The sequence below is a fragment of the Marmota flaviventris genome, chromosome 4 (assembly GCF_047511675.1).
Source record: "Marmota flaviventris isolate mMarFla1 chromosome 4, mMarFla1.hap1, whole genome shotgun sequence".
In the NCBI taxonomy this organism is placed as follows: Eukaryota; Metazoa; Chordata; class Mammalia; order Rodentia; family Sciuridae; genus Marmota; species Marmota flaviventris.
The window spans coordinates 36,832,753-36,858,356 of record NC_092501.1 but is presented as its reverse complement, the minus strand read 5'-3'; the positions used below and the strand labels follow the sequence as shown (position 1 = coordinate 36,858,356).

The 25,604-nt window shown below is 39.7% G+C and overlaps 1 protein-coding gene across 1 annotated transcript in view; it reads right to left on the bottom strand.

The window, feature by feature from the left end:
* Pank1 (pantothenate kinase 1) overlaps positions 1–25,604 on the bottom strand; it is a 66,010-nt gene that overhangs the window by 14,858 nt on the left and 25,548 nt on the right. Inside the window, exons 2-3 of the mRNA XM_034637070.2 lie at positions 14,542–14,894; positions 3,994–4,247 (exon numbers count right to left, since the gene is read on the bottom strand). Of these exons, the coding sequence (XP_034492961.1) occupies positions 3,994–4,247; positions 14,542–14,894 (607 nt within the window). The remainder of the gene's footprint in view (positions 1–3,993; positions 4,248–14,541; positions 14,895–25,604) is intronic.

Sequence of the window (25,604 nt, the reverse complement as noted above, 5' to 3'; positions counted from 1 at the left end):
TTATTTATTTATTCATTTTTGGTACTGGGGATCAAATCTAGAGATGTTCTATCTATAAGCTGTATCTCCAACCTTTTTATGTGATTTTTTGAGACAGAGTTTTATTAAGTTGCTGAGGCTGGCCTCAACTTGAGACCTTCCTTCTTCCCTCAGCCTCCTGAGTTGCTGGGATTACAGGTATGTGCCAAGAGGCCTGGTTGGAGTTAAGGTTATTTTTACCTTAAATTTTAAAGAAGAAAATTCAAGGTTAATGACATTCACTGTCAATAACTGCTAACAAGAAGGTACAAGATTGAAGAATAGGCACATAGTTCTTTAAACTGCATCTAAAGCAAAACTGTGTAATATTCTTAAATTGTGATTCTTAAAAAAAAAAAAATGCAAGTTTGGAGAAATTATGGGTTCTTTTCCATGGAGAATAATGTAGCTAAGCACCACTAGTAGTAATAGAAATTTAGGACTTCCTCTAAGAGAGTGTGTCGTCATTTGCATATAATATGGTGTGTCATGCTATATTGTTGGTTTCAGCCTATCTTAGAAAGCTAGTGTGGGTATTTTGTCTTTGCTTTTTTTTTTTTTTTTTTTTTTTGTGATGCTCTGAAGTGAACCCAGGGCCTCAGGCATATCAGGCAAGTGATCTACCACTGAGCTACATCCCAGCCCTGCTACTGGTTAGGTTCTTGTTTGTTTCCGGTACCAGGGATTGAACCCAGGGATGCTTAACCACTGAGTCACATCCCAAGCCCTTTTTTGTTTTTCATTTTGATACAAGACCTCACTAAGTTGCTCAGGCTGGCTCTGAACTTGCAATTCTCCTGCCTCAGCCTCCCAAGCCACGGGGATTACAGGTGTGTGCTACCACGTCTGGCCACTGGTGTATTTTAATGAAATATTTTTCGGTTTGTGAGTCATCTGGACTTGTTTTGTTTTCTCCCTATATATTTTTAAAAAGAAGTTCTTTGCTCACATTTCTAGATTCTCACTACCTTTTGTCCTTAAGAATCTTTCTTCAAATATTAGGGATTCATTTTAATTAAGGCATTGAAAAACCTCCTCCAAATGTAGGCAACTGAAGACATTGGCTGACTTAGAAAGAAGGTAACTCATCAACGGATGTGTTGGTAAAAGTGAAAAAGGGCAAATACGACTGGAAAATGGCAGGTGACTCCAGATAAAGAGCTTAATGGGGAAAGCATGCATGCATTGGTACAGCTGGTACACTGCAGATAGGAGAGAAGAATGCACAGTCACAGAAGAGCCAAGAGTCTCCTAGCACTTTATTAATATCCTCAACCTGCTAACCATTATTTAATCAAGTGATTTCCTCCCTGACAATCAGATATACCTGTTTGTTCTGGCAGACGCACATTAAAATCATCAGTATATCAAAGACAAAAATATGTTGCTAGGAAAAGCCACCAAATACTATCATTATTCATAACAGTGCAAGATTTTTGGGAGAAGTAGAAGAAATCTTCAGTTACTCGTTTCAGTAACCAATTTGTTGATAATTTCAGAACACTGGTCATTAATGAGCATTAATGTTCATTACCCTTAAAACAGATTCCCAAATGATTAGATAAGATGTACTGCTACTTTTGCCAGTTTTTTAACATTCCTCTTTTAACAGGCTACACATTCTACCAAAATCAACTGTAAAGTACTATTTTTTTCCATTGACTTTCACACTAAACTTGGAGTTGTGTCACTAGAAAAAAATTGCTACTCAGTCTGGGAAAATTACACATAACCAAATTAATCAAGTTTAAAAGAAAAGTGATATCCCGAAATAAATGGCATGGTCTCTGAGAAATGTTTAATGGGAAAATAGAGTATGATACAATAACAAAAACCTAAAGTTACAGCTTTCAGTTCATAAGAAGAGTATTAAAATTTAAAGCTCAAACCATTTGTTTAGATCAGTGATTCCCAAAAGTATGTTCTACATACTGATATTCACTGCTAACTCAAATAGTTTATGTCTGGGGGTTTTGTGACTTGGACCAAAAGAAACCCTTGGCAGAACAACTCTGATGGAACAAGGATCAGAGACCTCACAAACATAAGGTTCCATTCCCCTCTTCCACTACATGTGGCAGCCCCTAAAAGGGCTCCTGTCCCTGAGCAGGTTCCTGTAGCACACTTCCAAAAACAGATTGAAGAGAGAGCTTACAGGGAAACTTGAACATCCAGACAGTGTATGTTGATATTTGCAGAACACTCATCTTTAATGGATATTTACCAATAACTAGAAGTTATAGGCACTGTTATATGTATAAGAGAAACCAACCATAATTAGCTCCTTAGCAGCTATTTGGGATGACTCAGAACCCTGGAGTCTGTAGACAATGTACCTGACATATAATTCATAAACTGTTAAGTGTTCATCAACTAAATTGTAAGCATCTGTAATTGTGGAAAATATTTAGTTTGTTCCTTGGACTAGCTGTATGGATTCAATTACTCTTTATAGGAAGAAGACTATAGTCGCTTAAAAATTATAACTTTATCAGATTACTCTCTAAGGTAAAACCAACTCAGCTGAAATATCCATGTGTTTGATATTCCTGACAGTACTAATGAGGCCATGAGGTAAATTTTGATCTTGTGTGACAGAACAAGCTTCTGTATTCTCTCAATGAAAAAATGTATACCTTGTAGCAACTGAGTGACAGACTCAAAACTATAGACCCAAGTAGGCTTCCGATGGGGGAAGGGGTTTGCAGGGTTCCTCAAAAGCAGCACTAATGACATTTGCGGCTTGATGATTTTTTGCTGTTGGGGGAGCTGCCCAATACAGTGTAGAATTTAGCATACCCCTGACCTCGATTCTACTAGATGTCAGTAGCATCCCACCTCCATTGATGACAACTAAAACATGCCTCCAGACATATCTAACACTGTCTGGAAGAAGCTAAAACTTCCGCTCTTCAGTGGGAAGCCATTGATTTATGCAGAGACATCATAACTCATGAAAGTACATTGGAAAAGCAGAGCCCCTCTCCTAATGGGTGAGTAGTACTGCTAAATTCCAGTGCTGGAAAAGTCTGTAAAAACAGTGTAAGCAGCAACAGCTTCCATGGCAGAAATGAAATGAGAATACTGAGACCCAGAGATTATACCTTCAATTATCAAAAACAAGGGTTTCAATACCATGCCCTGACACATGTTCTACAAGGCACTAGTTCTGTAAATTGTTCCTTAAAAATGAGTTCTGCTGTCCAATAAGTTGGAAGAATTCTTCTTACAAAATCAGTAAGGAAAACCTTTTTAACTTTGTTTATGTTGGGGTTTCTCAAAAATATTTGACAGGAGATCATTTCCCATGTTGAATCCTCATGAACATGAAGCTGAGCTCATCTGTCCTTCACAGGGCCTTGGGGTGGGGGTGTCCTAAAAAACAAGGCACCCTTACCATCTGTGGTTATAGGAGCTATTTTCCTGTCTACTACATTCCAAAATTCCCTGTGAGCTATACTGACTATTCTAGCTTTCAGCCAGAGTATATACCTGAAGTGGGGAGAAAAAATCTTTGTAAACATTGTTTTGTTTGCTGGTTAGAATGGCATATTATTTTAAGCAATTTGCACTGTGCTAGGCACCAATGAGTCCAACAGAAGGTTTCGCTGAAGTTTTCTCTGACCATAGCAAGTGCCCTTCTACCTGACTTCTATTGGGCTATTGTCCTTACTATTCCTTTAGCATTCAATACGTATCATCTTGTTGGCAATCTTCTGCTGGGCACAACCCTCTCCCCTCAATCTGACCACAATTTCCAGAAAGATAAAGAGTGGATTTTATTAACCTTTATAAAAATCACCCTTTCATTCCCTTAACATGTCACTCAATAAGTCCTTTTTGGTTGGCCAAGGAAGCCAAGACATTTCTTTTAAAAACAGATTCAATAAAAATAACCTTTTTATTACACAGTTCATTGAGGAAGAGACCTGGTGTTAAGCACAGAGAGGTTCTCCTAATGGAAAACATGTTTACCTGGTCCCTGTAACTCTTTTATAGTTGTCCTTGGAGTACACTGCTAGAATGCTGACACCTGAGCCCATGTTAACCAGCAACATAGGGTATGGGTTATCAAGGCAGTATGGCTTTTTTTGACACAATTCAGGATTTGTGGGGTTTTCAAAATAGTAACATTCTGGCTTGCCGTTGAAGCCGACGGAGTCGACGTAAAGCAGACCCTGAATGAGACAGTCCAGTTCATCCAGTTTATGGAGCTGCAGGTCAGCAATCTGAAAGAGAACAAAACCTTGTAAGATACCATGGACCACCTCGGGAGAAGCCCCAAAAGCTTAGCTGGATTTAAGATTGGGTCATTCACTTTAAAAGCAGGGGAACATCCTTGAAACAAGTTGTGAAACTTTGTTGATATTCAATCAGTCCCTTGGAAAAGCAGCTGTGCTAAAAGACAGGCACATGCCTGGAAAAGCATGTTTAGTGGGGTGAATGGTAGTCCCTGTCCATGAACCTGTGAATGTGGTTTGGAAAAACACTCTTTGCAGATGTAATTAAAGAGCTTGAAGAAATCATCCTAAATCATCTGGGTGGGCCAGTGACAAGAGCCCTTGTAAGGGACACACAGGAAAGATGTGAAAGACACACAGGACGAGGTCATGAGAAGATGAAGACAGGATTTGAGAGCTGCCACCAGACACTGGAAGAAGCAAGGCATGGAATCCCCCCAAGAGCCTCTGAAGGAGGTGCAGCCTCAAGAACTATGAGCAGGCTGTGATACAGTGGCACACACCTGTAATCCCAGCAACTTAGGAGGCCAAGGCACAAGGATCACAAGTTCAAAGCCAGCCTTGGCAACTTAGCAAGACCCTGTCTCAAAATAAAATAAAAGAGGCAGGGTCCAGCTCAGTGGTAGAGGGTCTCTGGCTTCAATTCCTATTACCACCAAAACAAAACAAAAACAAAAAATCCTATGAGAAAAAAAAAATCTAATATTTTAAATCACCAAGTTTGTGGTCATTTGTTAAGAAAGGCCATGGAAAATACATGCCATCAAGTGAGAACATTCAGAAAGTAATGAGAATCCTACACTTCCTTGCCTGAGAACTGGTGAAAATCTCCTGAGCTCACAAAGCAGAGCTACCCTTTTCCCAGACCTGGGCTCTGGAGTTAGAGAGATCTGACTTTGAATTCTTGCTCTAAAACTGACTTAGCTAAAGGATATAAGGTGAATTATTTGACTTCTCAGTCTCCTTACCTGTAAAATGGGAATAAAAATGTTGCTGTAAAGATAATATGATAATAATATATGTGATGTGTTTACCCAGGGGTTGGCACATACAAAGGGCTTATCAGCTGGAGTGGCCAGAGTGGCCTTTAATGTTCCTATAAGATAAAAACGCCTACTTTCTTAGGTATGGGGGGTGGGGTGGGGGATGGGAGGGGGTGTTAAGGACAACATGCTGACTGCGGACTAGTATTGGAAGCTAGTGGCCACTTTGCATCCTCAAAAGTTTAATTCATTATCCTTAAGAGTATACCACTGGCCCAGAGATTTGGGTTGATAATCATTTTCCATGGCCAGAAAAAAAATCAAACAAAAATTAGTGATTAACAATTGCCAACATGAAACTCTACGAAATTCTCACAAAAAAAAAAAAAAAAAACCCTGTAAGTAGGTATTTTTAACCTTATTACATAGTTAAGTTTCATGGTGCCTAAGTGACACAACTAGCAAATACCTACCAGTGACTCCCTGTTCTGTTGTCTTCATTGCCATAATGGATATTGTTTCTGGGGTCTGGAAACAACCTATACAAGAACTAGACTTAGATATTTTGCCAAAAAAGACATCATCTTCATTACAATAGTTAGCAAGAAGAAAACTTTTCACTTGGTGTCACTCATCTGAGATTTCTATTTAACAAAAATTGGCTGAATCTATACCTGCAAAGAACTAGAATAGGTTACCAGCAAGGTGGTAGATTATTCTGTTTTTTTTTTTTTTTTCTTTTTCCTGCAGTGCTAGAGATTAAACCCAGAACTATGCTAGTCAAATACTCTATCACTGAGCTACACCCCCAGACCCCGAAAGTATCCTTGATACATGGAAATAAAGATTCTAAATGACCACTGGTGATAAAGTAAATATAGCTCATAAATGGTTCCAAACATTTCATTTTTTTATCAAGTCAAATATTCGAATGAGATGCATATAATTACAGATATATTAAGAGGGCATTTCTATTGGTATAGAATTATCTGGAGCCCTGAAAGAGTATAGTGGGACACAACAGGGTAAATAATATCTCCTCTATTTTCCTCAAGTCCGCAGCCTTCCATTGTATTTACAACATTGGTCACAATCTGGCTGTTTTTTAGATTCCTCAGCACTTGGCTCAAAGGCCTGCCCCTAATCATTACTTAATAAACATATATTAAATGGATCAGGGAAAGTTATCACCTCATGGATCACTCCAAGCTGGAAAGTAGCTATTTCATCAGTCAGTCTGGGGACCATAGGCTAACCTGCTTAAAAATTAATCAGAGGTTCATCAACAATATTGACAGTCAAGCCCAGAACCAACATCATGAACACAGACAGAGTCCATCCAGCTGGACAGTTTGAAACTACATCGGGCAGAAAAAGAAAAGCCTGTCAAGGCAAATAATCTAAGCATATACAATGTCAATCTGAAAGGAAACTTTATTATCTCACCTTTCCCCTCAAAATCATTTTCAAATAAAGTGCTAGTAGCAAACATCTCTTCTATACATTTTACTGAGGGATGGATATATTCTGGAGCCTGAGGTCACACAGCCCTGTTTGTCTAATAGGAAACAGAAATATTAGTCACTTTCTTAGAGAACTATAGGAAAAAAGATGGGCTCCCAGCTTCAGGTAATGAGTCAAATTGCTACTTTACTTTTCAAATAGGCCATCTGAAATTCAAAACCAGGTGGGAATTAATCAGACTTTGCAGTTTGTTGGTAAACCTGAATTAATTTTGTGGAAGGCTTAAAACAGGCACTTAAGATTTCATCTAAGGAGAAACACTCTTTTTTTAAAAAAATATTTTTTTAGTTATACATGGGCACAATATCTTTATTTTGTTTTTTTATGTGGTGCTGAGGATCAAATCCAGGGTCTCACATGTGAGAGGCGAGTGCTCTACCGCTGAGCCACAACCCCAGCCCCAAGAAACACTCTTTCTAGGCAGTTTTCTTTATATTAGGAATCACAAACTCAAATACCTAAAGGAGGAAGTAAGAAAATAGAAGCTGAGCATGGTGGCACACCTCTGTAATCCCAGTGACTCAGGAAGCTGAGACAGGAGGATCGAAAGTTCAAAGGCAGCCTCAGCAATTTAGCTAGGCCCTAGGAAACTTAGTGAGACCCTGTCTCAAAACATAAAAAGTGCTGGGGATGTGGTTAAGTGCCTCTGGGTTCAATCCCTAGTACAAAAAATAAATAAATAAATAAAAAGAATGAGCGAAGCCCTGGTCTACATGGAAGTAACTGAGTAATGGGAACTGTGTCACCAAAACGATCTGCATGTATTTACAATTCACTTCCAGCTCATTGTTGCTATGTGGTAATGGGCCCCAGTGCTGCCAGATGACCCTATTTTGCAAGAACCAGAAATCCAGATTTTATGTGAAACCTTTTAATATTTAAATGTTGGTGGTAAATTTTATAGTTTTGTTTTCCTATTGCAGACCAACAAAACACACTGCTTTTAGTCCATATCACCAATTTTATATACAGTTGCTATGGCTTGGATGTTGTTTGTTCCCCAGGGATCTATGTGTTGGGAGCATGGTCTCCAGTGTGGTGATGTAGGAGTTGATGGACCCTTTAACAGGTGGGTGCTAAAAAAATAGAGGTGTGGCCTAGTGAGAGGTCTTAGGGTGCTATCCTAAGGAGGGGATACTTAGTCTCCTGGGGTGAGTTCTCATCAGAGCAAGTTGTTATAAAAGACTAAACCTGACCCTTGAGTTTCTCTCCTCTTTCGAAATATGACCTTCTCCATTTATCAGGTGGTGGTCTCCAGAACCTGTGTTTTGCTGTTTGACTTTCAGCCTCCAAAACTGCAGTCTACCTCTTTTCTTTATAAAGTTAGGCTGTCTTAGGTATTTTGTAATGGTAACGAAATACTTACTAATACAAGTGATGCATAGCTTAATGAGGAGTATGCATTCTAAGAAATACCTTGTTAGGTGATTTCATCATGAGCAAACATCATAAAATTATATAAACTAATATAGCTACAACATCCCTAAATGATAAAATCCATGGGACCACTTTCATATATGTGGTCTACTATTGAACAAAATGATCTTAAGAGGTCATAACTGTATATATTCCAATGTTTATCTTTATAATGGGACTTTACTGATGACAAATCTGAAATATCAGATCCAGTAAACATGTAGGTAAAGCTTCTACTAATTTGAACATAACCCTGTAACCAAGATTTGCTGATTTATGTTAACAACCAGCTTCCTGGGGAAAAAAGCCTTGGTTTGTAGCAATTACTAATTTCTGTGGTGTAATCACCCTCACCATGGCCAATTTCAAGCTTCTAACCTGCTGTCACAAACACAGAGTACAGAAGAGATGTCCACCAGTATATAAGTTTGAGAGGGGCTGGCAGGGGTTTTGTTTCTTTTAAGCCAGCAGGAGCAGGCTCCAGCTCCCCACTGCTTGTAACTCTTAGCTCTTTTAGAGAGTTCTGTGAATGCCCAAATTTGTAAGTCAAATTTAAATTACTATTCACAAACTTAAAAACAGCAAGCCTGCCCTAAGACTCAAATTCTATGTAAGGAACAGAAGCTAATTGAGAAGTGTATAGATCCCATCTGGAGGACTCTTATTACCTATTATTCAGATAAAATATGTCACTGGGGTCCAGCAGGTTAAGTGACCTACTTAGGATCCCAAAGCTAACAAGAGGAAGAGATAAGGTACAAAACACCTTCAAACTATGATTAGAAACTAACATTGTATAGTTAGTTACAGCAGGCTCTCAAACTTAACATGCAACAGAATCACTAGACGGTTTGTTAAAACACAGGTTGCTGGGCCACTCCCCTAGAATTTCTAATTGCATTTCTAGCCACATTCTAGGTGATACTGATGCTATTGGTGTTGGGACCACAATTTGAGAACGAGTGAGATAGGAGGAGGAGTACCATATTTGGCTGAAGAGCCTAGACTGAGTCCTTTACCAACCCAGGTACAGATGTTTAACCAAATTACATACTCTTCCTGATAGCATCTGTCCTAGTTAATGCACAGGGCTGTTTTTAAGAATCAAATGAGATGGTTGTGTGAAGCTGCTTTGGAAAATGTAAAGTACTACATATAATTACTATACATATGACAAGTAAAATAACTCAGCTCTTCTTATCTCAAGTTGAAATGCTTTTGGAAGCACCATTTCCAACCTGAAGACTTTTCTGAAGAGAGCATTCAAGAATTTCCTATATGTTAATATTAGAAAAAAACACTGATGCTAACACAGGCTTGATGAGGATATATTTATAAGAGGAACTACTTAGTGCTTTAACTCCATATGTCAAAACTAACTAAATAGTTAAATACACAAATAAATAAATCTGATCAAAAGAGGTTTCATAACTACTTCCTGAGAAAAGTTTGGATGTATCCAAATCTGTTTTATCATTCACCTGTAGTAGAGAACTGAATGACAAAATTGTGCTTCAGAAATGAGTGAAAAACAAAGCTGGATGCTACATTACACTTCCCAAGGTGTTTTGGCTGACATTGGCTCCATAAATCACACTGGAAGTGGAAGAAAAGGTTATCTTACTAAACCAAGAACTATCTGTACATAAAGAAAATAGTTGATTCTGAATTAAAACATACACTTAGGTTTCCTTTTCACAAAGAAGACCCAACAGAGACCTGAGAGATAGAGAGAGAGTGAGATGAATTTCAAACAGCAAGGGAGAAATATAACAAAACCTCAAGGTGACTTTTCTTCCCAATCTCAAGCATGAAAGGGGCATCTGTGGGTAGCAAGCCAGGAGGCAATGGTGAACGTCTACCAAACCTTATGATATAACCTCTTGCAATATCACAAATCAGTCCCTGGATTAGTAATGGGAACCAAGTATAAATGTGCTTGAATGGTCTATTTAAGATTCCACATATCCACAATTAGTCTACTTTCTCCTGATGATTTCTGCACCATTACCAACTTTTCCCTCATAGTTTCTGGCATAAGAACATTTTTAAAATTGAAAAACATGTGCCAGGCGTTGTGACACTTGCCTATAATCCCAATGACTAGGGAAGCAGAGGCAGTAGGCAGGAGGTAGGAGACAGGAGGATCACGAGTTCAGGCCAGTCTCAGTAACTCAGTGAGACCCTGTCTCAAAATAAAAGATAAAAAGGGCTGGAGATGTAGATGGGTGGCAAAGTGCCCCTGTGTTCGATCCCCAATCTGCCCCTCCAACAAAATTTAATGTTTTAAAAATTGAAAAACGTGATGAGAGCAATGCGAAAATCCTTTCCTCTATATTAAATTTACATCAACTAAATAAAATTGTTAATCTTATTTATTCAAAGGGTAGATCTTATTTTGCTTAAGTTTTTTCCAACTTCTCATTAATGTTAGCCATGGACTGAACAAAACTCACAATTATCTATTGTAATAAAGAGCTACGTGGGCAGAAGGGATGAATTTTTTCTACAAATACTTTGCTGGGTGTGTGTGTGTGTGTGTGTGTGTGTGTGTGTGTGTGTGTGTTACTGTGGATTGAATCCAGAGACTCATAAATGCAAGATAATCACTATACCACTGACCACATCACAGCCCTTTTTACTTTGAGACAGGGTCTTGCTAAATTGCTGAGGCTGGCCAGGAACAGAATCCTCCTCCCTGGGCCTCCTGAGTAGCTAGGATTGCAGAGGTGCCCCACTGTATCCCTCACACTGTTTTTTCTTGAGAATAATCTTGTTGAGATTAGGAAGTATGATGGTAGATAAAAATGTTAGAATTGGTAAATAAAATAGTCTTCTAGGTTTTTTAAAAAACAAAACCTATAGAGACAGACAGTGGGAATAAACACAAAATTAACCGAAATATACAATGTTCGGTGCACAACCATGCAGAATTCCCTACCTGGAGGGCCGTTTTTTAAAATAGTGGGATTCCTCATTGGATTATCAAATGTTTTAGACCATTTGAAGTTAGATTAAGTTTTTCTATTGTGTTCAATTTTGGTAAATCATTACTTTTGAAAACTAATTTTAGCCAGTTAGAAGTTTGCTTGTGACAGTGATTTTAAAATGTTAAAAAAAAGAAAGAAACTCTTTTTAAATGTTTAAAAAAAAAAAAAAGGAAGCTAATAAAGGAAAGAAAAGGAAGAACCAAATGCAGCTTTGTCCAGTTTAAAATATCCAACACAGGACTCTTTTTTATACATTTAAATTATATGAAGAATAATTACATTACCTAAGGATTTAAATATACTTACTATCAATAACCAGGATATAGTAATCATACCTGACAATTGCTAAACCATTAGTCGGCTGAACTAGGATACTACGGATTGAACCCAGCCTCTGTGCATTGTAGATAAACATACTATATCCCCAGTCTTGCTAAACATCTTTTATTTAGCTCTAATTACTCAGATGAATTTTAAAAATTCCTATCTGCAAAATTTTATTATACACCAAACAATGATTTTGTACAACAGGACTTTACAGGTATGCGTATGCACTGCCTTATTATTTGTTAAATTGTTTAATATATACAGAAGTATATATTGATCCTGTCCAACTTAGCGAGTATGTTTACACTGGGGATGTGGCTCAGTAGTAGAGCACTTGCCTAGCATTCAAGAAGGCCTGGCTTCCATTGTTGACACTGCAAGAAAATAAAAAATTTAAAAATAAGCATCTTCGGTTTTCCATCCTGGAAAGAAGAAGGTGAATATGACAACTAAGTATCTTAGCACTCATTTCTCTATCTGCTCAAAATGCTGTTCCCTAGATATCTGCCTGGCTTGCTCTATTACTTCTTCATATTTCTGTTACGACTTCACAGGACTCCATATCCTTCTGCCTTATTTCTCCCTTCATAGTACTTATTACCATTTGATATATTCTATATTCGTCTGTTTAATTATTGACTCCTTACTCCACCAGAATATAAGTTTGAGAGGAGCTGGCAGGGGTTTTGTTTTTCTCAGAATAGTACTTGGCATGTAGAAGAAGCACGATAAGTTACTTGTTGAATGAGTGAATGCTTAGGAAAGAGGATGGTAAAATCTATTTGTCCTCATAAACTTTGGAAGAATCTGGGCACATCACTTAGTGCATTGTCAAACAGGCTACGGGAGGACATCTGTCTTTCAATTCTGTCTTCATTTGGCCAGGACTGAGTGTGGAAACAGAAGGCAGCCCATGGAATTTTCTTTTAGGTGTATTCCCAGCCTGGCCATGCTATTTAGCAAATACTCCAGATTTGCTCCCTGCTCCAGACTATTCATTTGGCTCCAAAAGCTTCCCTGAAGGAAGATGTGACCTTTTTTCAGCTAAGAACCTTGAGAAACACATCTGTTCACAGCCAATATGTATTGAGAAACTTTCTCCCAGGACATACATTACCCTCAAGGAGGGAGGGAGGCATTGATAGAGGTTGCATAAGTCTACCAGGTCACTTTGGTTCACTTGAGGCTTTCTTATGGAGAGGGAAGATGGCGTGCCCTTGAGCAACCTAGGAGCTCATAGCACTTCCACCCACTTCTGAATCAGAATGGAGCCAAAGCCCCAGATGTCACCTAGAAGGCACAACTCTACTAGAGCCCCTTAAATGCCCATTAAGTTTTAGTTTCCTCATCCACATAAGTCTCTCTCATCTCCAGGTCACTTAACAACAATGCTATACTTCCTTCTCTCCAGAGGTCCCTTTTAATTCTGACATTCTAGAAACCCTCCCTCCCCTCTTTACCTTACTGCCTTTTTACAGATGTTGAAACTGAGACCCACAGGTAGGACACATCTCACCCAAGTCACCCAGCTGATTAAATGCAGAAGCAGGACTTTTTCCATTATGGACTCAATGCTTTTTCCATTATGGACTCAAATTTAGTTCTCATGTCAATGGACCTTAACCTTTTAAGTTTTCAAACTGTTTAGTCGTTAAGCCCCTTTAGAGGGAAAGATTTCATAGGTCATTTAAGTAAGCAGTGGTATTGAACATTACTGCTGGATAAGAAGTAAAAGTGTTACTTTTGAAGATATAAATAAAATTTTCATTTTTAGCCTTATTAAATACTATGAATAATGTCTTCAGGATTCACTAATGACAGACTTTATAGCAAGACTAGATTATATTAGTTCCATGACAAAATATGGTGGTTTGCACTACAGGTTTTGAGAAAATGTATTCTACAACTTCCCTCACTGATTTTTCAATATGATAAGATTAACTAAGCCTTTCTTTTTGTTCAATCCATTTTGTTTATCTAGTTCCCTTTATTTTCCAATATATCTCCACATCTACTATTGAACTTTGTTCTCACTTTACTCTGTGAGATGAGGCTAAACAATACAGCGACTATTGACTTGACAAGAAGGGGGAATTGGAAATGTGGATGTTAAGGAATTACTAAATAAATAAAAACTCTGGACTCCATGTTTCTTGTCTATAGCTTACTTTTAGCCACATCTGTCAAATTTAAATGACAGGTGCAGAGGAGGTATGTACTGCCTGTTGGGATACGACAGCATCATTCCTATGACGCAGAACTATAAGTCTTGAATAATATTCATTAATGAAGGAATTAACCTATAAACAATATTAATATAGCAACTTTTTTAAATAGCAACTTTATATATTATATAATGCTTATATAATATAAACAATAATATAATTCTCATAATTATAGAAAAATATAAAGATTTCACTTTTATTTGTGAGCAAAACTTCTGAATAACATTCATATAACAACAACAACAACAACAACAAAAGACACTTATATTGGGCTGGGGTTGTAGCTCAGTGGTAGAGTGCTTTCCTAGCACGCATGAGGCCTTGGGTTCGATCCTCAGTACCACATAAAGATAAATAAATAAAATAAAAGTATTGTGTCCATCTACAACTAAAAAAAAAAAAAAAGACATTTATAAAACAAATAGGTAGAAAAAAATAATAATTTTACTACGACTTATAGAAAGCCTTCCTGTGAGCTTCAGTTTATACATCTATAACACTGGTATTATGATTATGTAGTAAGAGTCTGTGGAAAATTCTGACATATGTATTTCAGAGGGGAATTTCTATCACCTTGTCTTTAGAATTCCCATACAACAGTAATAGTAACAGAAGAGATGATGACTAACATATATTAAGCATGTACTGTCAGGTACATATTATCTCATTTAATCCTTCTTGTAACAACTCTGTGAGGTGAAGGCACAGATTATGAAGTAAATTTGTCCGAGTTCCAAGGTTAGCAGTCTAGTTCTTAGGCACAAAATGTCACGACTGGACAAGCTTAGTTATTTTAACAAGGACAAGCACCACCTACCATTCTGAAGTCCTCTTCAAACTTGAAGGCCCCGCCTCCTGTGGCACAGAGAGTGGTGTGGAGGCTGGAGAAGTTCTTCTCGCTGCCCATCTGAATGAACCTGTGCATGGCACAGCTGGGGAAGCGGATGAAGTGCAGGTTCCCTTTGCGCCCACACATGGTCAGGTTTTTCAGTTCCAGGTGGACGTCTCGGATCCCAGTTTTCCCATAAGCAGTATTAGAAGTCAAATACTTCCGGATGCTCTTCAGGTTCTCCACTTCCTCTTGTTCCTCTTCGGCTGTAATATCCTTTGGTTCAAAGTAGACCAACTTAACCAGAGTTCCACCAATATCCATGCCGAACCATGGGAATGCTAGAAGACAAAGAGAAAGAGTCCTGCTGAATCCTATACATGAGAAAATTTTCAGTTTTTGAATATTTAATAAGAGAATGCATTTAACATTTGATTTTCTTGAATTTGACTATATGTGCCTAAAAAGGGGCATCAAGAGGAATTCACAATTGCAGAGGTATTCACGACTTCCCACACTCCACTAAGTGAGCAGGCTTTAGAATCAAGTGAGATGAGAAATAGGATTCTGGAGTTCCCTAAGACAGTTTCAGTTGGGCTTCTTGGGGCTTGAGTATCTCGCCAAACTGAATGCTATTTCAATATTTAGTGATTTTTTTTTGCACAGGGCTCTCAAATGTTATTTTATTAGAATTTTAGCCAAAGAAATTGATGTATTCCAATCTCAGAAGAGGAACTGATTTTGCTGGGTGTATCAAGAGAGGGAACATTGGTTTTTAATCCACATGGTGCCTTCATAGAGCACTTTTTAATGATTCATGTTTTGCATCCTGTAAAGATGTAACTCCACAATATACAGGAAGAAGGGGGAGAGAAAGCACACTATGAGAGATGATGGGCAGAGATCATCTGTAGGGTGACAGAATTCTTTTTTTTTTAATTTTTTTTTTTAGTTGTAGATGGACACAATACCATTATTTTTATCTGGTGCTGAGGACTGAACCCAATGCCTTCCACATGCAAAGTGAGCACTCTACCACTGAGCTACAACCCTAGCTCCAGTGGCCGAATTCTAAGAATAGCTTATGTTACATTTGATTTCTTTCTGCATTAGGCAGGGATGCTTTCTCCATTCCAAATAGTCTGCCCAGAAATTCTTAAGCCAAATGTGTCCAAATCACCTGGGAAAGCTTATAATATTCCATATCTGGTCTCCTCTCCCACAGATGCTAATTTAATTCAGCCATTGGTCCCAGGCATAAGAATATTTTTAAAATTCCCCAGTCATTCCAGTTGCAGAGTGGGAACTACTAAACCAGAAAAACCTTGGCCACTGACCGCCAGGTTCACATATAACCACATTTCCTGCCCAGATTGAAACAGAAAGGCATGCCTCTAGATGTATGAAAACTTAACCTACTTGAGATGTTTATCTGAGAGTAAATGAATCTCCATCACAATTATGTTTACTGCTGTTAAGAGAAAGGGCTGAGCTGCCTGAATAGGCTGATTTTAGTTAGAGACATTCTGGAAAATTAGTGCTATGCTGTCCAATGCTCTGCAGTGAACACAGAGCAAACCCAAATGGGAATCCAAGTGTTGGAGTCTCCCTTTTCATGTCCCTCAACAGAATCCATTAGCTAAACCTGAACTGTGATATTGAACCTGAATTTAAAGACTCAGTGAGTCTCGGGCTTCTTTCAAAATTTCCTTCATTTCAACCTTAGGGAACATCTATCCATATGAGCCCTTATCAAATTGTGCACATCACAACTGCCAAATTGTGCATATAACACATGGTAAGAAATAGGGCCTATACAAGGTCTTTTTTTCTAGGCTTCCCTGTTTCCCAGCTCTCTATTCAAGCAGGTTCAGGAAGATTATGTAGGGGAAACCATCCCTGCAAATAAAATCTCCCCTGTGCCTCACTGTTGCTATTTTAGTTATGATCCAAGCCAGCTGCACCATCCTTGGTGAGCAGTAACTCTAATATTATGGAGAAACAAAATTCCAAGTCCCTAAAAAATTAGGAGCAACAAATTCCACTGACAGGACCAGGTTAACAAATGTCCTAATATCTTTTCAGAAGTTTCTAAAGCAAATCCCGCATGGCTCACGGTAGGTCAAGAAACTTGCTTGTCCTAGTAGGAGATAATAGAAAACTGGAAATAGTACATTCCCATTAGTCATTTCAGCTCACAGATGAAGTTTGTTGCTCCATTCTCTAAAATTCATCATCAATGTGACTCAGAATAGGAGCAGCATCATGTTATAAGTCTTGAAATTCAGAACAACTGCATTTCAGGAGTAACTGCCAGAACCAGCTCACTGGAATGTCTTCCACCTCTTTGGATCTTAATTTCCTTATCTATGAAGGGAATGCATTGCATTAGAATGGCCTCCAGTTTCTTCCCTGCTACAAAATTTCTGTAAATTTTTTAAGAGATGCAAAAGAAAATCACAAGCACTCCCAATCATAAAGGCTACCCAGAGGTTGGACACAGTGGTATGTGCCTATGATCCCAGGAGCTTAGGGAGGCCCTAAGCAACTTGTTGAGATCCTGCCTCAAAAAAATTTTTAAAGGGCTGGGGATATGGTTCAGTGGTTAAATGCTCTTGGATTTAATCCCTGGTACTAAAAATTAATTAATTAATCAATCAATTAAAAGTTAACTAGAGTCTTTCTCAGCAGGGACAATGGAGACGTTCTATTGAATATTAACAGGTACCTAGGCTATGCACCCAGCACTGCAGCTGTAATCCATTCTTATCAGAGCAGGAAAGACACTTGCTACTTGGACAGAATGGGAGAAGGGTTTTCTCCAATATTTCTAAGATAACCATTTTGGAAAAATTCTGGCAATATTAACTAAAATTAAAAGTGCACATATTTTTGTAATCAAACTAACCCCCTTTCCTAGGCCATATTAAAACAACAACAACAACAACAACAAAACATTTCAGGAATTAAATGTAAGGATGTTCAAATATTAAGTATAAGAGCTGTCAAATTACCAAAGACAAAAAAAGGTATGGTCTTTACCAATAAAATGTATGACTTCTAAACTGTGGGATATTAGGCAACTGTTAGAACAATGAGCAAAATCTGTTCCGCTACTGGAAAAGATTCCCCCAATTTTCCACTAATGAGAAATGCAAGAGATGCCTGGACGAGGTATATGTTTGTATATGTGCGTGTTTTTCATTTGGTTTGACAAAAAAAAAAAAAAAAAAGGAGGGGAGAGAGAGGAAGGAGGAGGAAAAGGAGGAAAGAAGGACGATTCTTGGATGTTGATTATATGAGTCTCCAGAAAGTCTCTAGAAGGTCCCCAAGTTAGTAATGTGGACAGAGAGTTCAAGTTGTTAAGGTGGACAGGGAATAGCAGGCTGTGAGTGTGGAAGCTAGAGATCCCGGGGAGAGGAGGGGGAAATTCTATACTGTCATACAAGCAGAAATTTAAAAAAGAAAAAGAAAAAACCAGTAATAATGTAAAACAGAAGATATCTCAGCACTGTATAGACAAACCAAGCTATGTAAAACCTATATAAATAATCTAGTTCTACATCAGAAACCCAGTATTCCTCCAAGAGGAAGAGCCCTCACATACTCTTTTATTTGGTTGCCTCTTGCTAAGTACAGCAACTAAAAAGAGGTCTCACTCTTAAAAATACTGCAGTGGAAATCTAAACATTTTATAACTTATTTAGAACCTGGTTTCTTCTTCCTGCTTCACCGCCTGATCATTTTTGAGCCATTTCAAAGCATCTACTGGCAATGTAGGGAGGGGTGTGGAATTTTAAAAATTCAATTCAATATACATCAGCAGTCTAAGTTAAGGTAAGAGGGAACAAGGATTGGAATTCTTGTGTTAGTTTAAGTGGCAACAGAAATCACAAATTTTAGGGGATGAGGGATGTAGCTTAGTGCTCAGTGATAGAGCACTTGCCTATCATGTGTGAGGCCCTAGATTCAATCTCCAGCACTGAAAATGAAGAAAAAAAGAAAGCAAGAAAGGAAGAAACTGCTTTTCTTAACTTATGTTCATTCATTCACCCCCAGTACTGGGGATTAAACCTAGAGCCTCCCACATGGCAAGCAAGTGCTCTACCACTTAGCTCCATCTCCAGTCGTTTTTCTTTTCTTTTTCTTTTGAGCCAGAGTCTTGTTAGGTTACAGAGGATGTCCTTGAACTTGTGACCCTCCTGCCTCAGCCTTCTGAGGGGCTTGCATCATCATGCCTGGTTACCTAAGTTCATTTCTTACTTTCATGAAAAATATAAATGCTCTTCTACTCACATCATAATGTTTTTTCAGGTCACTGTCATATTTACATGTATAGTTCTATTCATCTTCCTGATATCATGATCTGCCTAATTAGAAGAGAAAGGGGAGGAAGAACATCTGAGCTCTTCCATCCATGATTCATGCTTGTTACAAACCCCAGGATATCCAGAGGCTTTGATCAATTCAGCTGAGCTACAGATAAGAGGCGCCTGTTCTTTTTGCCAGAAGGGATGCTGTTTCTAGACACAGAATGCTGATAATCACCCCTTACTCTTCCTTCCTAAACCAGATGTCATTTCTTTGCTTAATTTCCTGAATATTCATCAACAATATTCAGCAGGAAACCAGATTGAAACTTCACAAGACTTCCAGAAACAAGAGTTGAACAAAAATTACGGGAGCTCATTGTTTTGTAGTAAGCTCCTGCACTAGGCTCCAAGAGATCAGGTTAAAACAACATGGACAGATCCTGGGCTTAAACATGATCGTGTGCCTGAGGAACTTCCGCAAGCTATGGCCTAAACATGGAGGACTGAGGAACTTCCGGATCTTAGAGCCTAAACATGGATGCTTGAGGAACTTCCGGATCTGGGGGCCTAAACATGGACGTGCACCTGAGGAACTTCCAGATCCAGGGGCTTAAACATGGACATGCGCCTGAGGAACTTTCGGATGCTACAGCCTAAACATGGAGGACTGAGGAACTTCTGGATCCTAGAGCCTAAATAGGACACGCACCTGAGGAACTTCTGACCCTGGGGGCCTAAACATGGATGCCTGAGGAACTTCCGGATCCAGGGGCCTAAACATGGATGTGCACCTGACAAACTTCCGGATCCTGGGGCTTAAACATGGACGTGTGCCTGAGGAACTTCTGGATACAGGGTCCTAAACATGGACGTGCACCCGAAGAACTTCTGGATCCGGGGGCCTAAACATGGACGCCTGAAGCGCTTCTGGATCCAGGGTATTAAACGTGTAAGTGCACCTGAGGAATTTCCGGATGCTACGGCCTAAACATGGACACCTGAGGCACTTCCGGATCTGAGGGCCCAAAGATGGATGTGTACCTGAGGAACTTCCGGATCCAGGGGCCTAAACATGGACGCCTGAGGAACTTCCGAATCCTAGAGTCTCAACATGGATGTGCACCAAAGGAACTTCCGGGATTCTAGAGCCTAAACATGGACCCTAAACATGGCCCCTGAGGAACTTCCGGATCTGAGAGCCCAAAGATGGACGTGTACCTGAGGAACTTCCGGATCTGGGGGCCTAAACATGGACGCCTGAGGCAGTTCTGGATCCCAGAGACTAAACATAGATGCCTGAGGAACTTCTGGACCCGGGGCTTAAACATGGACGTGCACCCGAGGAACTTCCGGATCCGGGGGCTTAAATAGGGACGTGCACCTGAGGAACCTCCGAATCCGTGGGCCTAAACATGGACATCTGAGGAACTTCTGGATCCTAGAACCTAAACATGGACGTGCACCTGAGGCACTTCTGGATGCTAAGGCCTAAACATGGACGTGCGCCCGAGGAACTTCCAGATGCTACAGCCTAAACATGGATGTGCGCCCAAGGAACTTCCAGATCCGGGGGCCTAAACATGAACGTGTCCCTGGAACTTCTGGGTCCTTGTGCCTATAAAGGGCAGGGTGTGACTCTCAGAAGGGATGTGGCCGATGAAGGGGAGACGAGTATGGGGCCTGTTGGGAGGCAGACTGAGCTGCCGCACCCTGAACTTGAATGTGACGGTGGCCTCACTTCCTGGCCTTCCCCTGGGTGTCACTTCCTCCCCTTCCAGGTGGTGCCAGAGAGGAAGTGAGACCAGGCGCAGGGGCCAAACCCTGAGGAGGGACACCGTCTTTCTCCTCACTTAGCCAGGCGCCCTGTCTGGCTGGGAACGGAGACATCTTGAGACACTGGCTGCCTCCTGCATCCCTGCCCCAGGACCTCAGGGACCACAGGCGGGGACAGTCGTTGATTCTCCCCTGGCCTCTGACCCTCAGCTCCGGGGTCTGCCCAGGGAAAGCTCTGTCTCCCAGAGGGTCAGGGGGCCCCTGTGACTTGCTGCTCCTTACCCACCATCATCCTGAGCGAGAACAGGTCAGGACACCAGACGCTACTGAGAATGATATCTCCTAGATGGGCGGCTGGGGATTTTGCCTCTGTCCCCAGGCCTCAGACACCGGACGTTCCCCCCCACCCCAGAGACAGAAAATAACCCCACACTGCCCAAGACTTATTTTTAAGCTTTGGATTCTGAAATTTTCCTGCTGCCACCTTCTTTGTGAAGCCAGTTTTTCAACAGAGACAATATTCCAGGGGAAAAAAAAAACAAAGCATGGAGTCAATCAAACCAAGCTGACATATCTGGTCCTCCAAGAGAAATCTGGATTGGAAGGAGAATAGCCATTCTCAACTGGTGAAATAATGAAGTTCCCTTGTTCTTATTTTGTGTAAGCAAAATAAATAATCTGATGTTAATCATCAAATTATTTTTGATGAGTGCTTGGCTCATAGGAAAACTGATTCTGTTTTATGGAATGAAGTGTTACCTGATTTTAAAATTTAAAATAAAGCCAATTTGGATTGTTAAATTACACTGTCATAATACTGTTCTTTGATAGCAGAAATAAATAAACCTTTTTAAAAAAATACTGAGATTTGGGTGTCATCTGTCAGTGTAATAGAACCTCTCTGTTCTCACACTTGAAGACTTGAAGTGGAGTATGGCCACGGCTTAAGTCAGGCAGCAAGGGGGGGGGGGGAGATTTTGGAGACTGCTGTAACATTTGGTAAAACAATTGTCTTTGATAACTTAGGTGGCAGGTAGTGTACCTAAAGAATTAGCATATTCAATGAAAGAATTTGAAAGTCAAATATTAGTGGCTATTATTGGCCACTATTGGCTGCATTTCAAAAGTTGAGAGAGAATTAGCTCAGAAATAACTGACTGGTTTACAAACAAAGAGCAAAAGGCCTAATATCCATCAAGTCAGACTTGCAGGGTCAGAAAAAGTGCTACTTGTCTTTCCCAACAGATAAAACAATAACAACAACAAAAAAAAAAAAAAAATGGAGAAAGCCTTTGAGTGAAAGTCAATTAGCATTTAACACAGCTTTTACACTTTCATTCTGAAGGGCCAGAATCGGCTCTCAAACCCACTGTAAACCCTCTGAAGGGGTTAAGGTGTCTCCAAGTAAAAAGGCAGTTAAGGTTGTGGCTTCTCAGTTCAGTCTGAGAAACTAAAGGTGTAGCTCACCCCACAAAGCCAAACTGGTTCAAAGTATCATCCATTAAGTCAACAAGGAAAGGCATGGAAGCAAAAACACAAAGGCATACCGCAAATACCAGGAGAATACCTAGAAAAGAATCCATGGCTTCGCTATAGGCATGTGGAAATAACGGGGAACCAAATAGACAAGGTACCTACTTCCTTTGGAAAAGTTTGCCCTGCCAAGGAAACCTTGAGCCAGAGTCTAAAAATGCAGGGAGAACTGTTCAAGACCCAAAAGAACTCTAGAGCCCCGATACTCTAAATTAGGAAGCAGGAGAGAAAGCTGCTTAGCCTCTAAGAAGAGCATACCTTTGGGGTTCACTTGCCATCTAAAGACAAAATTACATCCATTTGGTTTTATTTTCTATCTCCCCACCCCTTGGGAATCAAACCCAAGGGCCTTAGACATACTAAGCACACATTCTATCCCCAGCCTGATTTTATTTTCTGTTCTAGAATTGAACAACACTGTTCACAAAATAGAATAAGTGTCCCTGCTGGGTGCAGTAGCCCATGCCTATAATCCCAGAGACTCAAGAGGCTAAGGCAGGAGGATCACAAGTTTAAGGCCAGCCTCAGCAACTTAAGAAGACCCTGTCTCAAAAATAAACAAACAAATAAATAAAAACAACAACACAGAAAGTGGTGGGGCTGCAGCTTGGTGGTAAAGTGTCCCTGAGTTCAATCCCTAATACCAAAACAAAATAATAAGTGTTTAAGTGGTCTGAGCAAATGAATTTGGATTTATAGACAGAGAAGCCAAAAAAAGCAAGAACAAAAAGTTGATTGTGCACTTCAAAGTTACTTTCCTTTTGCAAGGCAGGGACAGGGAGATAGAACAATAGAAAAATAACAGTTTAACATCAGGTTACTTCTGGTTATTTCTTTTGTGTAAGGACAAAGGCAGAGGAACTTCACTATTGTGCCTATTAAAATTGGCCTATTTGAGAAATTGGGCTGTTTGTTATCTCTCTAATCTTGATATCTTACAAAGCAATATAAAATTGCTTAGTTTCAGCTTGGTGATATCAAAGTGTTGTGTAATTCCATTTTGATTGTTAGCTGGGTCTGTTAGGGCTCAGTGTAGAGCTGAGTCCAAAATAATGGCCTTCCCTAATTTTTATTGAACAGATTTGATCAAGTAGGCTATTGGAAAAGGACCGACCTCCCAGAGTGGAGTTAAAGGCTGAAGAAAGAATGGACTGGGAGGCCCTCCCAGGGAGACTTGGGGTCCCAAAGCAACATTCTTTACCTACAAAAGAAAAAAAGGAACACAGAGGGATGGATTCCAGAACTGCTTTAGCATTTTAGAATGAGGACCAGTGACTGCTTGGTATCTCCCATTCACCACTTTCTGAATGGCAGTATATTATGGTTTGGATCTGGAATGTCCCTCAAAGACTCATATGTTGAAGGATTTGTCTTCAATGCAGCAATGCTCAGAGATAGGGCTTTGGGGAGATGATCAGATCATGAGGGTTCTGATTTCAACAATAATCCATTGATGCATTCATAATTAAATGGACTACTGAGAGGTGGTAGAAACTGTAAGAGGTGGGGCCTACTTGGAGTAAGTAGGTCACTGGGGGCATGTCCTAGAAGGGAATATATTGTCCTAGACACCTAAGAGAGTCCTGGACTCTCCCTCTCCTTTGCTTTCTGGCCACCAGGAGGTGAGTAAGCTCTGTTAGACCACACCCTCTCCACCAAGGTGTTCTGCCTTATCACACAGGCCAATAGCAATGAAGCTAGCCGACCATGGACTAAAACCTTTGAAACTTTGAGCCCAAATAAATCTTTTTTACTTTTATGTTGCTTTTCTCAGGTAGTTTGTCACAATGACAAAAGCTGACTAATATACCTTGTATATCAAATTTTCCAATCTTTGTTTTGCTGTATTAGTATATAGCCTGCATTGGGGGTGAAGGATAAAAAGCAGATAACTCTTCTTTTTTGTTCTATAGTCTCTAAATAAAGAGGAATCATATCCAGAGTTGACATAGAAATTACTTTGTATTATCCCTTAATTTAAAGCCTAAATTCGGCATCATCCAGAATCTGTGACCAGGTGGGATCTTGGGGTAGTCTCCTTTGGAGAATGTATCTCACCTACAAGAGAAGAATGTGCCAAATATTTGATCATCAGAAGCGAAAATTGTGTTAATCACTAGTGCTGCTGGCCAATATTTCCGGTCTCTTCCTTCCAGGCCCATGGGGTCAGGCTGCAACTCCTGGATATTTAATAACTGAGCTGGGCAGCATTCCTAATCTGGCTAGTGATATATGAATGGAAAGAATGTGTGTCATTTGTAGGCAAGAGCACTTCCAGCTGGATTCAGACCCGTTAAGACTCTGTCTTTGTTACCATAACCAACAAAATTTAAGCTAATGATTGCTCCATTATCTGGGTCTCAGAGTAAAGAAGATAAGCCATAGTGAACCTCCCGGTTGCACCTCAATGGATTTGTGTTGATATAAACCTTTGTTGTTTTAAGACACTGAGATTTCAAGGTTATTTGTTACTGTCAGATAAATTTGCTATTCTATTGCTCTAATAAAATACCTGAAATAATTAACTTATATAAAGAAAAGGTTTGTTTTGGCTCATGATTCCAGATATTCTTTTTTTTTTTTTAAACATATTTATTTATTTATTTTAGTTATTGGCAGACACAACATCTTTGTTGGTATGTGGTGCTGAGGATCGAACCCGGGCCGCACGCATGCCAGACGAGCGTGCTACCACTTGAGCCACATCCCCAGCCCCAGATTCCAGATATTCTAATCTAAGATCAGGTGGCGTCATTGCTTTGAATCTGTGGCAAAGCAGCACATCATGGTAGGAGTATGAGGTGGAACAAATCCGCTCACTTCATCAGCCAGGAAACAAACGGGAGAGATGGGGAAGATACTAGGGTCTTATAATCTCCTTTGAGGGTATACCCCCAATGATTTAAGGATCACCCACCCCAGGCTCCACTTCCTAACAGTTCTTACCTATTGGGCCACCCTCGGGATGAAAACTTTAACATGTGGACATGTTAAAAACTCTTATCCAAGTCATAGCACTTGGCTATCCTGAGTAATATATCTCGCATCAAAGTCTTTAGCTGTTTATTTCTCCAGAATCCTCTCTGCCCAACAGGAACAGATACAGGAGCTGTTATTACTACTGATAACACATGTGGTAGCTCAGTGTTAATAAAAAGGTATATAGGTCCTGTTATATTTATTTTTCTCTAAAACTTCCTCCAAAAGAAAACTGTCAATCTGGTAGTAGTTAAAACTGTAAAATTGAATCTGCATTTCAAAAATTGTGGCATCAATATTTGAATACTCTTTTGATTACATTGCTTTAAAACAAAGCCTGTTTCTTCAAGACTTTTTAGAATACTAGAATAGTTTCTGAGAGACATTTATGCTTCCTGCAGTAAATCTCAATAAAGAAATAAGCAAAGACACAGGGGTGGGGAGTGAGGGGAG